Below are 17,513 nucleotides of genomic sequence, written 5' to 3' on the forward strand. Positions count from 1 at the left end.
ATTTACAGGCCTTGGGCACATGTAGTGCACTTTATTTGGGACTTATAAGTACATTAAATATACTAATTATGGATAAGCCAATGTCATGTTGTTTTAGAGACAGAGCACGTGCACTTTAGCACTGTTTAGCGGTGATAAAGTACCCAGGATCCTAAAGCCTGCAAAAATGTAGTCAGAAAAACTGGAGGTCAAAAAGCAAAAAAGTCAGTGGAAATTAGGCCAAGGATTCCAGACTAACATGTCTACCCCTCAGCTGAAAATGGGGAGAGGTACCCAACTATTGGGGAGTTCTCATTACTAAAGCAGAAGAACCTGGAGAGACGATTAGCATTTTAGTGATCTATTCCAGGATGATGCTCCACTGTAAAATCCATTCGCTGTAGGAGGATGGACCACCTCAATAGTTTAGGATTCTCACTCCTCATCTGTATTAACCATCTGAGGGGCCCGTGGTCTGTCTGAACTTAGAAGTGAGTGCCAAACAGGTATGGCTTTAGCTTTGTCAGTGCCCAGACCACAACATAGGCTTCCCTTTCTATTGAGCTCCACCTCTGCTGTATGGGAAGTAGCCTTCTGCTACAGGTTGATCTAGGCCCTGTTCACTTATTTGTGACAGCACAGACCCTACACCCACCATACTCTGAGGCATTTGTCTGAATAATAAATTCCTAGAAGACGTCAGGAGCCTTGAGCATGGGTGCCATGCACATGGCCTCCTTCAGGGTGTCAAAGACTTTCTAGAATGCCTCTGTCCAGATCACCTAATGGGTCTGCTTCCTAAAAGGCAGCTCTGGTAATGGGGTAACAATGGTGTGAATCTCCTGTAATAACTATTGAGGCTTAATAAGACTCTACCCTCTGTTTTGGGTCTTGGGGGTTTCCTATCAAGAATTGTGTCTATCTTGGCCTAGAGGGGCTGCACCTTGCCACCTTGCAGTTGGTGACCCAAGTAGACCACAGATCCCTGCCATGTCTGGCACATACTGACCTTGATAATCAGGCCTGCCCTCTGCATAGCCTGAAGCACTTCCTTGAGGTGACACAGGTACTCCTCCCAACTGGAGCTGAAGACCGCAATAGTATCTAAGTAGACAGTATTGAAGTTCTCCAACCCAGCCAGGACCTGGTTGACCAAACCCTGGAAAGAGGCAGGGGTGTTCTTTGCCCGAAGAGCATGACTCAGAACAAGAAGAGCCCTTCTGGTGTGGAGAACTCAGACCTCTCTTTTGCCCCTTGGGCAAGGCAATTTGTCAGCACCCAGATGTTAGGTCAATCATACGGGTGAACTTGGCAGCTCCAAGTCAATCTAGGAGCAGGAGTGGCCAGAACTCACAAAGTTTTACTCTACAGAATTCCACTGAGTTCCATAAAGACTCTGAGGATACCACAGAGTGCTGACCACCCCTAGCTAATTGATCAGCTGTATAACATAATTCGGCTAGATTGCCTCTCTGCTTAAGCCCCTTGGCACCTGCTGCAGGAGGAAGTGCTCTCTAGTGAGCACCGTGCTGCAAACTAATAAACTGATGCAATGAGACCCTGTGGCAAAAAGGAATAAAGTCTCAGAGGGGAGGCTGTGGATGACTGAACAGGGGCATGTCGACCTTCAGTAAAAGTGGCGTTTGCCTTGTTTCTTCAGGGGATGAACTTAAGCATTAAACTCAAATATTAAAACCGACCTTGAGAACAAAACCAGATCCAAGGGAGGAGGTCAGAGAAAACACTCCCTGTCCCACTGTCGTGCAAGGCCCCCTTAAATATTAGCTCCACCAAGAAGAAGCCAGCGGTGATCACCAGCAAGAAGACGAACCAGCACATCTAACCCACGGCCCCAGAGCTGCGAGCTTACACTTCTCTCAATAGCTACAGCCAGAAGTGTAACTACCCCCTGCCACTGTCTGTACAGATACTATCACTGCAGTCCCAGCCCTGTGGGCTATGCATTGCGTTTCCTATGAGACTTACTCATATAATCGGATAACTAAACCCTGACCAAAGAGTGTGTTGCTGTGCTGTTAGCAAACTGCCACACTTCTATTGTCAAGTTATTTCTAGTGAAAAGGAAAGCAGTCTCGAAACAAGAAGGCGGCTGATTGGCGCAGAGGAGTGCCTGTGGTGCGATGGCTCATGAATAAGTGGCAGCAACCAAGGTATACAGTGTAACTCCAGGAAGTGCTTGCTGCGGCTGGAGCTCGGATAGGCTGAGCTCTAGCTGGGTGTCATGGGAAAAGACTTTCCCTGGTTAACTACTGAGGATCCTTGTAAGGTGCAGGAGTGATGAATCCAGGGTCAGTGAACCAATACATTCTGGCATGCACATGCATTTCTTGTTGCCACTGTCTAGTGGTTTTTGCCTTTACAGAGGATCCATTATTGTCTCTAAAATAGTTATTTATTGTGGTGGACCAATACACTGAGTGATTTGTAGTCCTATACTAACTAACCCTCAGACTCCTTGCCCGGACGCCAGGCATTTGAATTGGAATTGGCCCATAGTCCTAGATGAGATTGTAAAGGCAGCAGGAGGCAGGGCACCCCTTGAAAGTCTTCTGAAAAAAACAAAAGTTAGGTTTTACACACTTTTCTTTTCTACCTCCCTACTGCCTGCCCTCCCCTGCCACCTTCATCATCTTCTCTCCGCCCACCGAAAGCTCTGCTTTCTACAGTAAACAAATTAAAGGAGTGCACTGCTTGCTGACCCATGAATTTGCTTCAGACACGCGCAAGAGGAAATTCTGTAACTTGTCCAGTATTTAGTGTGGTTTTGCCAGGAGTTTCAAAATGGAATTAATTACTAGGATTTTAACTTCAGTAGTGGTTATAATTCCCCATTACAAGAGAGACATGGAATTACTAAATTCCTCCAATTCTGCCCACCCCTATGTATGAGCTCATCATTTCTGGTGATAGGGTGCACATGGTTCCTAGAGGCTGCATTAAGCCTTTGTTATTCCACACAGAAACAAAGTTCATATGTGACACCTGGAGGGGAAACCTTGGGGACCAGCATCACTGGCCTGGATGAGGGCTCTTTGTGGGCTCAATAACCCCTAATGGATATTTTGGAGACCTCTTCCTTAATACCCACACTAGCAAGAAAGCCAGCTGGTTCACCGAAGACCTCCAGGCCTCCAAGCGAATCTGCCGAAAACTCGAAAAACTTGGATCTGTGAACGAACACCGGAAAGCTACACAGCCCACAAGAACGCCACCCGCAGACACCACCACCTCATCAGAGCCGCCAAAAGGACTTCCTTCAAAGACCGCATAGACAACAACGCACACAACAGCAAAGAGCTCTTCAACATCAAGAAGGAACTCTCCGAAACTGCCCTCATCGCCGCCACCGATGACATCAGGACCCTGCTGGACAACGGAGGAACCGCGGCCCTCATCGTCCTGGACCTGTCAGCCACCTTCAACATGTTCTTCCACTGCACACTACAAACACGCCTCTACGACGCCAGAATCCAAGAGAAGGCCCTGAACTGGCAGAACACAGAGCATCAGCCTCCTCCCCTTCCGCTCCGAAGCCACCGAGATCATCTACGGTGCACCACAAGGCTCATCCCTCAGCCCAACGTTGTTCAATGTCTACATGGCACCACTCGCACACATCGCATGGTGGCATGACCTCAACATCATCTCCTATGCTGACGACACCCAGCTGATCCTCTCCCTCACCAAGGACCCCCACACTGCCCAAACCAACCTCCACGAAGGAATGAAGGCATTCGCCGACTGGATGAGAAACAGCCGACTGAAGCTGAACTCGGACAAGACCAAGGTCCTCATCCTCAGATCCACCCCCTCAGCCTGGGATGACTCCTGGAGGCCGACTGCACTAGGAACACACCAACACCCACCGACCACGCATGCAACCTAGGGGTCATCCTCGACTCTATCCTCTCCATGACGAAGCAGGTCAACGCCGTCTCCTCCTCCTGCTTCAACACCCTATGCATGCTTCGGAGGATCTTCAAGTGGATCCCCACCGAAAAAAGAAGGACGGTCACCCAGGCCCTCCTCAGCAGTAGACTGGACTACGGAAACGTACTCTACGCAGGAGCCCTGGGCAAACTCCTGAAACGGCATCAACACATCCAGAACGCCTCCATACCCCTGATCCTCGACATCCCTCACTGCAGCCACATCACACCCCACCTGAGAGACCTACACTGGCTCGCGGTCAACAAGAGGATAACCTTCAAACTCCTCACCCACGCACAAATGGCACTCCACAACACCGGACCAACATATCTCAACAGCCGACTCAGCCTCTACAACCCCACCCGCCAGCTCCACAGACCACGCCCTCGCCACCGTCCCCCGTATCCAAAGAGTCACCGCAGGCAGAAGATCATTCTCCCACCTCGCCGCCAAGACATGGAACACCCTCCCCATCCGCCTGCGGTAGACCGAAGACCTTATGACCTTCAGAAGACTTTTCAAGACCTGGCTCTTCGAACAGTAGGAGCTTCCCCCCTCCCCTAGTGCCTTGAGACCCTCGCAGGTATGTAGTGCACTTTACAAATGGCATGATGGATTGAATGTTAGCCCTCACTTTATCAGAAAACCTGTAGATTTATGTTTTTGCACGTGGGCTATCTCAAGTGTCAATATCATTGGTGCACCATGCAGTGAGCATTGGGGTAAGTGAGAAGAGAGAGGCAAACTGCCCCAACAACTGGAGGCAGTCTCTCTGTTTATCTAGGGCCAGTGTAGGGAAGAGGCTAACATGGTCCACTGACCCATCCGGCTCTTTGGAATATAGGAGGTCGGGAAAGGCTCACTTTCCTCTTTCACCCCATCATCAGTTACCAAGAGCATGTTAACCTGAGACCTCTCGGAGTGGCACTTGAGGCGGATACCATGCAGGACACTCAAAGGGTTCCTAGGAGTTTGGAGGTCCACCAGGTAGGTGACATCGCTCTTAGAAGGCTCTTTCACAGGATGACCATACAGAAGTGCAAAGGGAGTAAAACCAACCCCTTTTTGCAGTACCTCCATGTATGCAAACAAAGGGCACAGCAGGAGCATGTCCCACGTATGCCTCATGGTGTCTGATAGACCCATCATCATTCCTTTCAGGGTTTGGTTGAACATCTCAACCAACCCTTTGGTTTGAGGGTGGTAAGGAGTGGGGAACTTTTAGGTCACCCAACATTCCTTCCACATTACCTTCATGTACTACAACATGAAGTTGGTACCCCCAAACAGATACCACCTCCTTGGGGAAACCCACAGGGGTGAAGATCCCCAATAGTGCACCGGCCATGACAGATGCAGTCACCATCCTCAGGGGAATAGCTTCCAGGTACCAGGTGACATGCTCCACCAAGATCAGAATGAATTTGTTGTCCATGAATCCAGAAGCGCAGTGATATCGATTCCCACCCTGTCAAAGGTAAGGGTGGGCGTAGTGGGCGTAGTGGGGCTAAGTGAAGCAGCGCGTAGTGTGCCCAAATCTACGCACACTACGCGCTCCGCGTAGCCCCACTACGTGCCACCTGCCTCCCTCCCGCCCTCCTTTTAAAACATACCCTGAATTTATAATAAATAAAAGTAAAGACACTTACCTGAAGCGCAGCGTCTCCGGGGCTCCCTCTTCCTGGTTTCCAACTTCTTCTGACAAATGCGCATGCGCGGACGCGCAAGCAGGTTCCCCAGTTCTGCCACTTCCTCCCTTGTAGGTACCATGGCTTCCCCCTCATGGTACCTACAAGGGAAGGAAGGTCAGTTATTCCAGGCTTCAGGTCCTTTTGACCACCCTCTTGGGCTGCCAGGGACTGTGTGGTCAGACACACCCACTCATTCAACCCTAACAGCTTGACATGGAACCTAAGCTAGACCTCCTTCCAGGCATTATGCTTCAGGTGAAGAATGAATATGGAATCAACCTAGATCTGTGACTGGGGTGAGTGTCTAAAAAGGTTCAGTGCTCTATCCATCATTTCCTTGTGTTTTCTTTGTCTGTTCTAAGTTGGCAGGGTATGCCCAGACATGGGTCCCTTGCTCACTTTGCCACTGAATTCAAGCTAGCCTGGCTGATGAGGGGTCTTACAAAATTGGTCCCAAAAAGCTTGTTTCTAGTCCAGGGAATACCTGGCTTGGCAGTTCAGGCCGGACTGTTCCCATGAGGAATAGGGTCAAGACTGATTTGCATATGGCTGAGTCTAAACTGGGGTGGCAAAGTGACCCAAAGAACGGTGATGGATTCTACCCAGAGCTATGACTGGAGGTGAGTGTCTAAAAAGTTTCAGTGCTACATCCATCATCTCCTTGTGTTTTCTTTTGCTCACCCTAATTTGGCAGGGTATTCCCATCATGGGTCCCTTGCTTACTTTGCCACTGGATTCAAGCTAGCCTGGCTGGTGAGGGGTGTTATCTTAAACCCGGTTGCAGGATTCTTGTTTCCGGTCCAGGGAAGACCTGGCTTGGCAGTTTTGGCTGTACTGTTCCCATGAGGAACAGTGTCAATACTGATTTGCATATGGCTGGGTCTCAACTGGGGCAGCAAAATGATCCAAAGAACGATGATGGATTCAACCCAGATCTGTGACTGAGGGTGAGTGGCTAAAATGTCTCAACTCTCTGTCCATCATCTCCTTGTGTTTGCTCAGGTCATTACCCAGCAGACAATCCACAGGTCTAGACAGACTGATAGCTATCTTAAGCAGACCTGAGAATCCCCCATTCAAAGGGAACTAGAGCCTCTGGATGGTGGCTCTCACGGTTGTCAGCTGAAATCAATTTAACAAATTAGGAACCACCTGCTCTGAAGACACCAGATGACACCGAACGGTTGTCATGCTGGCTTCTGTGTCTCACAGAGCCTCCACCCTCTGCCCATTAGTGTTGACCAACTGACTATACTAGGAACCAGCGCTTACAACGCTGTCTCCACAACGTGCTACCTTTACAACACGGTTGTTACAATGACCAAGTTGTTACCATGCGTACATTATATCGCAAGTTGTTCAAACGACTTGCTGTAGGGAGCGCGCTGGTGTTGGATTTACAACCCAACACCTTCCCTGCTGTTGCACAAACTGAAGTAGGAATAGTAAATAATACTATTCCTAAGCCCAGCGCACCCCATACAGCAAGTCATTGTAACGACTTGTATCTAATGGTATGCGTGGTACAAAGCAGTCGTTGTAATGACCGCATTGTAAAGGCATGCTCTGTATTTGCATGCATTGTAAAGAGACATATTCATTATACTTTCTAGTATTGTCAGGCATGTGAGTTCTCTGCACTTTCTTTCTGTCACCCAGGGACACTAGGGTAACCTCTGCACTATCCCCCAGACTATCGGGGACCATCTCCTCCACAAGTGATACACTAATCAACTCCAGTGACTGCCCAACATTGGGCTGCTTGCCCGCTTGGGACACTTGACATTTCCCTTGAACTGCCCTTCCTGCTGACACTCAAAGCACTTCAAGGGTTCCTTCCCTCAGACTTACTATTGGGGAAGCACTTCTTCTTTTAAGTAAGGGAGTGAGAACCCTGACAAACATGACTTGTTTGTGGCCCTTTAGTGAACTCCTTGTTTTTGTGTTTGTCCTCCCCCTCCTTCTGGTGAGGACCCTGCCCCCCCTTGCAGTGATCCCCTCAGATACCTTCTTATGGACCCTGTTTCTCTCCCATCACTATGTCTCCTTAGCAAGCTCTGTCGGGTCAGTGAGTTTACCATCCACAAGGTGTTCGCACAGATCTGGGAAACAATGACTGAACAGATGCGCTTGTGCAATCACATTGTACAACCCCTGTTTAACCTTCACATCACTGTCCTTCACCCAACTATCCAGTGCCTTGAAAAAGGAATCCACACAATCCTCCTAGGTCTGTTGTGAACGGTTCTAACTATCCCTTAATTTCTGTCTGTACTTTTTGTGAGGCCAGAACAAACTTCCTGATTAGGGTCTCCTTCATGATGCGAAACCTCATCCTCTCACCCCTCTAGGGCCAGGAGGGTGACCCTCCCCTGACTATGAAAGTGCCTCCAGACACCAGCTCCCCAATTATTCCCAGGGGCCTTGTGCATCTGCAGAGTAATCTCATAGCCCTCAAATCATCTATCTATGTTGCCTCCCACCACAAAATCAGAAACAACATCCTTGGGAATGTGGACCCTTCTCTAAGTAGACACTACAGTAATGGAGCCACAACTGGACTTTACTTGCTTAGCTTTGAAGTCCAGTTCCTTTAGGCTCCTCTCATGAGCCAATCACTCTAGTATAAGCTTCTCCTCCATGGCCAGTTTTTGCTGCTCCATTGCCAACTTTTTCATTTTCTCTTCCTCCTCCATAGCCAATTGCATTTGCTTTTCCTCTAAATTGAGCTTGGCTTACTCCAATCTTACAAATTTCTCCTCACTCTGTCTTCCAGCTCCTCTGGCGTCAGGCCTTTTATATATACACTACCGCCTGCTCTGTGGGAACCTCCTCACTGTTGACTCCCTGCCCCACAGGCAGATCCAGATTCGCCAGTGAATATACAATGTTATAACACATGCAATTACAACGCATGCTTTTGCAACAGTCTTTACATCACAGCTACCATTACATTACATGATTTTACAACGCATGCCATTACAACACATTTTTTAAAACTACCATTACAACTCATTCCACTACAATGCATACCATTGCAACACATACAATTACAATGCATAATACTTTTAGGGCAACAGTAGGGTACGTGTTGGATGGTGTAGGGGTCGAAATTACTATTCCCACTCTAGTGAGTGCAACAGTAGGGTAAGTGTGGGATAGTGTAGGGGTAAAAAATACTATTCCCACTCCAGTGAGTGCAACAGTAGGGAACGTGTTGGATAGTGTGGGGGTACAAATTACTATGCCCATGTACCCTGAAATCAATACCACCCTAATACTAAAATCTCCATTACTTACCTTATAATGCGTTGTAATGGTATATGTTGTAATGGTATGCATTGTAATGGCATGCGTTGTAGTGACATGCGTTGTAATGGCTTGCATTGTAATGGCATGCGATGTAAAGGCAGTTGTGTTGTAACTGTTTCGTTGTAAAGGTAGGTTGTTGTAATGACTGCGTTGTAATGGATGTTTCCCTTCACCAGTGAATCCAGCTCTATGTCATAATCCTCTGTAACCGCATCATCTACTTCTGGGGTCACAGAGAAATCCTGGGCAATCTAAACATACCCTCATTGACTTTTATAGCTCTACCTTCTAGGTGAAGCCCCTCATGGAAACCCTAAACCACTTGCAGAAGGTTTTGAGCTGGGGGCAGTCTAACTCTCCAACTGGGCCATCTCACACTCCATGGTTGTAGGTGCAGATACAGGAACTCGAGTTGGAGACATTATTTAAGGAAAAAAATGCCAATCAGTGAGATTTGAAAAATTTAAAATCAGAAAGAGTAGGGAAAATATTCCAATGAGGATCAGAGACTATTGATTGAAATTGGTCTTATATATGGATGGTAGTGCATAGCAAATTACTGTAAGATACTGCATAAAATGAAGTCCTATCCTCACCGCTGAACATCAATGTTATAAATTGCATTTCTGGTGGGTAGAAGTATGCAACCTGTCCAAGCAGGTAACACAATCCTAGTCAGGGTAAGCCAGATACACACCCTAAATTAACCTGTGTACACCCCCTGATAGCTTGGCACAGAACATTCAAGCTTAACTTAAGAGGCAATGTGTAAAGTATTTGTGCAACATTTCCAACAGTAAAACAGTGTAAGGCCCATGAAAAAAAATCCACAACAGTTTTAGAAACATAGAGCTTAATTTGATAAACAAAACAAGACCAAAACAACAAAAATCCAATAAGTGGAAACACATTTATGAATTTTTAAAGAATATCTTGATTTATAGTACTTAGAGTCATAAAGCGCCATCCGGGGCTATCTGGTCGCAGTGATCCAGGTCAAATCTGAAAAGTCAAGCAGACCGGAATGGAGCGCAGGTCAGATACAGGAGCCAATCAGAGCCCTTGCAAACACTACCTTCACGGAGAAAGCGTCAATGTCAAGGAGCAGCTGTGAAGAGTGGTCAGAAGCAATGTATTGGTATCAATCCAAAGGATTGTAGGAGATGTGTCAGTTCTCAGTTGCACGGTTTGGGTATGCTTCGGTGTTGAACCCCTGGCCTTGTTGTCAAGCTATGCTATCAGCAGTGTAGAGTTCTTGAAGCAGAGATGTGTTAAAGGCAAATTCTTCTGTTCTGACAGGCGCAAAGCAGCTGGCACATGGATACTTGCATAAATATCCAGCAGGAAGCAGGGCAGGCACAGAACTGCCAGCAAGCAAGAGGGCAGGCACAGAAGAAAAGGAGAATTTGAAGTGCACAAGGTCCCTGCCCATCTTGCTCTGGCTTCAGACTCACTATAGTGGGGCTGGCCATTATTTGTGTGTGGACAATTCAGATGCAAGTGTCAGCTTCTCCCTCCCTTCTAGATCAGAAAGAACCATCTACCTGGTGAAGGGCCGAACGAATGTGAATGACACACCTCAGCTCCCTTTGTGTGTGATTGTATAGACGGAATGTACAAAGCCCAGTTGTCACCTACCCAGACATGTATTTAGAGACAGGCAGGGGCACAGAATGGTTAAAGTATTAAAATGGCAACCTTCTAAAAGTAGCACTTTCAGACTAACAATTTAAATTCCAACTTTACCATAAGTTGTGATTTTAAATTGTCAGTCCAAAGACACCAAACGCAAAATATCTATCTTGTCCAAATTGGAAACTACACTTATAAGATGTAGTGAGGTAATCGCTAATCGCAATGGTAACCTAAGGAAAAGATAGGCCTTTCAGAAATTACAAAACAATGTAATCGTTTTTCACTACCAGGATATATAAAACTTAAAAGTATATATCTTATATGTATCAAAAAAGAACGTTTCGGCCTGGAATGTAGATTATCTTGCCAGGTCAACATGGCAGTCTAAACTGCACTCCCCGGCTCTGCAACAACAGGCCTTACACATGCTTAAAGGACTACTGAAGTGATTGGTACTATCGGTGCTGCAGGCTCACCAGAAGCATTTAATTTTCAGACTCAGGGCAAATGTAGTGCACTTTACAAGGGACTTATAAGTAGATTAAATTTGCCAATTGTGGATAAGCTAACGTTACCTTGTTTTAGGAAAACAGCACAAGCAATTTAGCACTAGTCAAAAGTGGTAAAGTGCCCAGAATCCTAAAGCCAGCAAAAATGAAGTCAGCAAAACAGGAAGTCAGAAAGCAAACAAGTCAAGGGGAACCCATGCCAAGGGTGCCAGATCAAACAAGTATTTAAACAGAATGACACCAAAACTAATGGTGTTACTTCTGTTTTGGATATGATATTGGTATTAGCCATCACCAAATGCAGAGTATGACCAGTCCTATGTGTAGGACCCTGTATGTGTTTATTAAGCCCTATTGTTTCCATAAAATCTAATCAAATCAGGTGTTTGTTAAGTGCGGCTACTCACCCGTAAGGGTGTCAAGGTGCCGGCGGGTGTGGGGGGTTCACAGGTTCCAGTCCATCAAGGAGGGGGTCTGTCGAAGAGCCATGTTTTGAAGTTTCTTGCAAAGATGGGGAGCGATGTTATCTGTCTGAGGTGGAGTGGAAGGTCGTTCCAGGCTCTGGCCACACGGAAGGAGAATGAGCGACCTCCCGATCTGTTCTTTTTGGTGCGGGGGACCACGGTGTAGGAGAGCTGGGCTGATCGTAGGGTCCTTTGGGGTGTGTGGAATTTGAGTCGGGTATTCAGGTATGCTGGTCAGGTTTCATGGAGGGCCTTGTGAGCGTGGGTTAGCATCTTGAAGGTGACTCTAGCTTTGATGGGGAGCCAGTGGAGTGGGCGCAGGTGTTGGGAGATGTGGCAGTGTCTAGGCAGGTTGAGGACCAGTCTTGCGGCAGCGTTTTGGATGTTCTGTAGCTTGCGGGTGAGGTTTTTGTTTATTTCAGCATAGAGTGCATTGCTGTAGTCGACCAGGGCATGAGTGACGGTTTTTCTGTGTTCGCGGGGGATCCATTTGAAGGTCTTACGTAGGAGGTGGAGGGTGTGGAAGCAGGAGGACGAGACAGACTTGATCTGGCGGTCCATTTTGAGTTCTGAATCCAGGATGATTCCCAGGTTGCGTGTGTGGTCCATGGGGGTGGATGGGCTTCCAAAGGCAGGGAGCCATCAGGTGTTTTTCCAGGCATCTGGATTTGGGCACATGGTGAGTACTTCCGTTTTGTTGGTATTTAGTTGTAGGCAGCTGTTTTTCATCCATTTGGCGATGGCTTCCATGCCTTCTCGAAAGTTGTGTCTGGCGGTGTTGGGTTTGTTGGATAGGGAGTGGGTGAGTTGGGTTTCGTCTGCATATGACACAATGTTGAGTCCGTAGGTTCTAACGATGGGGGCGAGCGAAGCCATGTAGACGTTGATGTGTACCATAGATGTAAGTAATTCAGCTGGTTTTTTGTCATCCCTGTTGTGAACTCTGAAGTTAAAGTTTTCAAGCACGAACAAATTGGAGTGTGTGATAAGTAGTGGGCTGAGAAAGTTCACTAAGATGTGATCAAAATTAGAACCAGGTTAGCATGATATCACTAGGTTATATTTATTGGCAGGCAGCTGAAAATTAAGGGCAATTAATTCACAGTTTGGCAGGGGAGCCAGAGAGAGTGGTGTTACCTTTATAATATTGAACCACAATACACCAGAGCACACCCGATCATTATATCTCTAATCCAACACAGAAGTCAAAGGAGGATAGAAAAAAATAAAAAAATTCCCACACAAAACATTTCAGTTATGCCAATGATCAAATGTCCTTTCAATTGAGAGCCAGGCACAATCTTGAATAAGGTCTTTCCATTAATTTTTATTTCCACTTTTCAGAATACGCAGAACAGCAGCAGCCGACGCACGTTTCGCCCCCTGGGCTTTATCAAGGCCCTAATTCAAAAGTAGTCAGGTCCGATTCTTCTCGAACCTGCTTTGTATATATTGGCCTCCGTAATAAGAAGTTTATCTAAGCTAAGCTTAGCTGCCGGTCACAACTCTACACACATGCGAGAAGACTCAGAATGGACTTATCAAGGTCCGATTGATTTTATTAGCGACAAAAAGATTGAAGTGGTCCTTGTATCTGTGGGGCTACGCACTGAAAAGGATCAAGCAGTTTGCAAGCAGATAAACTTCTTATTACGGAGGCCAATATATACAAAGCAGGTTCGAGAAGAATCGGACCTGACTACTTTTGATTTCGTGGCTTGATAAAGCCCAGGGGGCGAAACGTGCATCGGCTGCTGTTCAGCGTATTCTGAAAGTGGAAATAAAAATCAACGGAAAGACCTGATTCAAGATTGTGCCTGGCTCTCAATTGAAAGGACATTTGATCATTGGTATGACTGAAATGTTTTGTGTGGGGTGTTTTTATCTTCTTTTTCTCTAGTCTCCTTTGACTTCTGTGTTGGATTAGAGATATAATGATCGGGTGTGCTCTGGTGTATTGTGGTTCAATATTGTTCTAGGTGTGAGTTCCTAGGAAAGATATACCCTGGTGGGTGGGTATAGTAACATCATATGAGCACCTCAAACAAATACTGTTGAATTGAATTATTTAGACTGATTTTCATCAATAGATGTGCAGATCATCAAGCAAACCCACAAGGCTCTGGAAATAAATTACCTTTATAGTATGCCTGAAGATCGCCATTGTCCCACCTCCTAAACTTCCCTTTCTGGGTACCTGTATCCCATATTCCTCGGGCAAGCCTTCCCAAATTCTGGATTTATGTCCGATGAGGCCCATGTTTCCATAATAATTTGAATATCTGTTCCTGTGTCCTTAAGTAGGAATTTAACTTCTATGGTGTCTTTATGGATTTAGACTTAGTGAGTCCACAATGGAAGACTCCCTTCCCTTTATATATATTGGCGCTATCTATATTGAAGGTTCTGTGGAAATGATCTCATTGGTGGTTGCCCTCCTGGATCGTGGCACTGAGAAAAAGGTGGCCTCAGGGCAAGAAGCTCTTGTCTACCTTCTCCACTTTACCTGAGTGTTAAGGTCATGGAGAGCTCTGTGCTGTGAGCGAAAACCAGCATAGGGGCGGACACTGTGCGCGGTTGATGTGCCAACACGTGAGGACAGACTTGCCTTTATGGCATGCCCACTGGGTGCCCTTTACATGTGTCTCCAGATAATCTCCCAATTCATAGGGTGGGATATGCAGTGTACAAAATAAACTATACCTTCTAAGATTGTATCTAGTGGGAGTGCTTCTGGCGGGGGGTAAAATAGGTTGCCCTGTTTCAAAGGCCTCACTTCAGTCAAATGTGCAAAAGCGCGATCAAGCAACAGCGCAACAGCGCAACAGTCTATCAGCAGCTGGTTATTCTAAACAGGAATTGATTTTTAAATGAAAGTGGACTTGTTCTGGCTCGTAATTTCCAAGTGCAGATTTTTAGTGCAGAGCGTAAGAATTCCAGCAATTCACTTAGCAGGGAATTTTAAGGCTGTTTCATTAAAACAAATAAAAACAGCATACATCACAATCAAACATAAATGTTAAAAGGAAACGAAACATAATTTGGATTAGTTTCTGCAGGGCGTCCACAGCCCATCTCCCATTAAATAGGGTGGGACGTACAGTGTGCAAAATAAACTAGAACTCCTACCAAGATGCCATCTAGTGGGAGTGCTTCTGGAGGGGGGTAGAAACTCATAGGTTGAGTCCATATAGATTAAAGCAAAGGGTATGAACATATTTGATCCATTTCACTGTGAATAGGTAGCAGACTTCCGGGAATGAGAAAGTACTTTGGAACTGAAGGGATGTGTTACAGTTACGCAAACTGCAGCACTTCTGTGAAAAACATCTTGACACACCCATAGCTTTGTAAAGTGTCCAATAGCTCATATCCATATCTTTGTGAGGTCAGCCATGGTGCCATGGATCCAGTCTTCAATGACAGAAATCAGTTCTCATCCTTTTACCGCACTGTCCCGAATGAGATCCAGATCCACAAGCCATGAACCAGTGGCCAGTGATGTGTGTTCATGGAGGTTGGTGCAATATGTCTAATAGCTAATACTATGTCTTCCTCAGGTCAGCTATGGTGCCATGGATCCAATGTTCAGTGACAGACATCGCTTCCCATCCTTTTATCGCACTGTCCCCAATGAGATACACGAGGCAGGCGCCATCGCCCAGCTGCTCCAGCACTTTGGCTGGACCTGGGTTGGGATCCTTATTTCAGATGATGAGAGCGGAAGGAGGGCTGGTGAGGAGCTGGAGAGAGAGATCACCAGGAGTGGAGGCTGTGTGGCCTTCCTACAAAGAGTCGGCAAGTCCTGGGACATTGAGCAGGATGAGATTTCTAAAACAATCAATGTTTCTTCTGTCAATGTGGTGATAGTTCACTGTTCATATGCTTACATGTATTCAGGCCTCCTAGAGCACTTGCAAGGTCTGCCTACTATAGTTTGGATCACTTCTGCAGTCACATCACATCTGAAAGATTTTATAAATTACTCTGGAATGAATATTTTCAGTGGTGCACTGGAATTTTCCATTCTTAAGGGACAGATTCCTGGACTGACAAATTTCTTGTACAGTGTGAACCCTTTAAATTTCTCAGACAATTCCATGTTTGTGTGGCTTTGGGTGCTAACATTCCATTGTTCTCCTGATTTACTGGATAGGACTTTTGCCTATGAATCCTACTACCCTCATTGTACAGGGAAGGAGACAATGAGAGATGTGAACCCCCTTTTGTACGATGCTTATAATTTCTACATCACTTACAGTGTTTACACTGCGGTCTATGCCGTGGCTCATGCCTTGCACAACATGATCTCATCCACAGCCCACTCAGGACATCCCTCAGAGAGTGGAAGTCTAGAGAAGGACTTCCAACCATGGCAGGTAGGAGAGTCACTTTCTAATTCTAAATATATATATGTCAATCAAATATAATATGGCACACATAGTGCACATTTGATGTAATTCCACAAGATATAAACACATTTTCCAAATTAGGCATTTTGTACAGTGTTGTTTGTCAGCATGAAGTCACTTCTGAGCCCCTGTCCCAACTATTAAAGATAGGTTTATAATTTAAAGACAGTTAGCAGCTATTCATCAAGACTTTGATGCAAACAAGTCCAAAGGCTTGATTTGAGATTACTGTACAGTACAAACCTGCATTTGTGTTTTATAATAGTTGTAAACTAATGAATGCAAGTGCTTTGAGCTACTTTGCGCCTCTTTGTTCGAATGAGGCAGCCCACCAATCCATGGATTTTGATGCAAATCACAATTCTTTTAGAAAGATAAACAAAACTTTTACCCCAAAATGTATGCCTGCTCGAAGAAGGAATAAAGTTTAGGGAAACTTTTCTTTTCTCAGATCTCTTTCAACTTTGCATGTGTGATGAACTGTACAAATAGAAACTTCAAAAAGTGTTCAACTTGGCAAAAGCACAGTGTTTTTTACAGGAAGAGTCTCCTTCCAATAAACACTATGCTTAACATTAAGCTCACACCATCACTAGTGCAAGAGCGTGTATATTGGCACAAGGCATCCTAAATTGTGGTATGATTGAGTGGAGCATTATCTTGCCCCAGACCGACCGCACAGCTGCATTGCGCCGCATTGGCAAATAGTTAATTTTTTCTCCATTATAATCCATTTTTATGGTTTAAATCTCTTTATTGATTTCAAACAGACAGTGAACAACAACCACCCTCGAGTCTGAAGGCACAATACCAATGAGGCAACTGGGTCGCCAAGCTTAGCAAAACTACGGGTGGGAAACAGAAACCGAAGACAAAAAATTATAAAAACAGTAAAACCATACAATACCCAAATGATACCTCCCCCCTCCCCTTCCCTCGTCCGCTGTGACCGGTCAAGTGAGGGCAGCCTCTAAAGGATCAACGCCGCCGCATGCGGCGATTCCGGGAAGTATCTTTTGGAATCTGCGTGTCCGCTAGGCGCAGTAACCGCAGATAGCGGGGACAGGTCAGCTCACGGAATTCAGACACCAGTAGGGTGAGGAAGGGCCTCCACAACTCTGGGAATTCGGATCCTCTGCCAGCTAAAGTGAGTGTGAGTTTCTCCATACCCAAAACCCCCCAGAGTCTCTGGAGCCATCCAGAGTGTGCCGGGAGCTGGGCTGAGCGCCAGTGCATCAGTATGTTTTGTGTCGCTGCGCCTAAGGCGATGGCCATCAGCCTGCCCCTCCGGGATTTGAGTGGGTATGTCAACGGGTTGGGCAAGCCTAGAAGAATATACGCGGGGAAGCGCGGTAGCTCTGTCTCGAAGTGCAGATCAATTTTGTCCAGAACCTGGGACCAGTATGGTTGTATACAGGCACAGCTCCACAGAACGTGTACTAGGGTGCCCACTTCTCCACAATTCCTCCAACACAGCGCGCTCCGACGTGGGTCAAAGCGATGCAAGCGCTCTGGCGTATAATACCAGTAGTTGGCAATTTTGGTCAGAGTCTCCGTGAG

The 17,513-nt window shown here is 46.2% G+C and overlaps 1 protein-coding gene across 1 annotated transcript in view; it reads left to right on the top strand.

The window, feature by feature from the left end:
• Positions 1–17,513, top strand: part of LOC146788743 (vomeronasal type-2 receptor 26-like) — a 527,880-nt gene that overhangs the window by 223,447 nt on the left and 286,920 nt on the right. The window contains exon 3 of the mRNA XM_085630959.1: positions 15,081–15,920. Within this exon, the coding sequence (XP_085487085.1) occupies positions 15,081–15,920 (840 nt within the window). The remainder of the gene's footprint in view (positions 1–15,080; positions 15,921–17,513) is intronic.

Source organism: Triturus cristatus, chromosome 10, assembly GCF_964204655.1.
Source record: "Triturus cristatus chromosome 10, aTriCri1.1, whole genome shotgun sequence".
Lineage (NCBI taxonomy): Eukaryota > Metazoa > Chordata > Amphibia > Caudata > Salamandridae > Triturus > Triturus cristatus.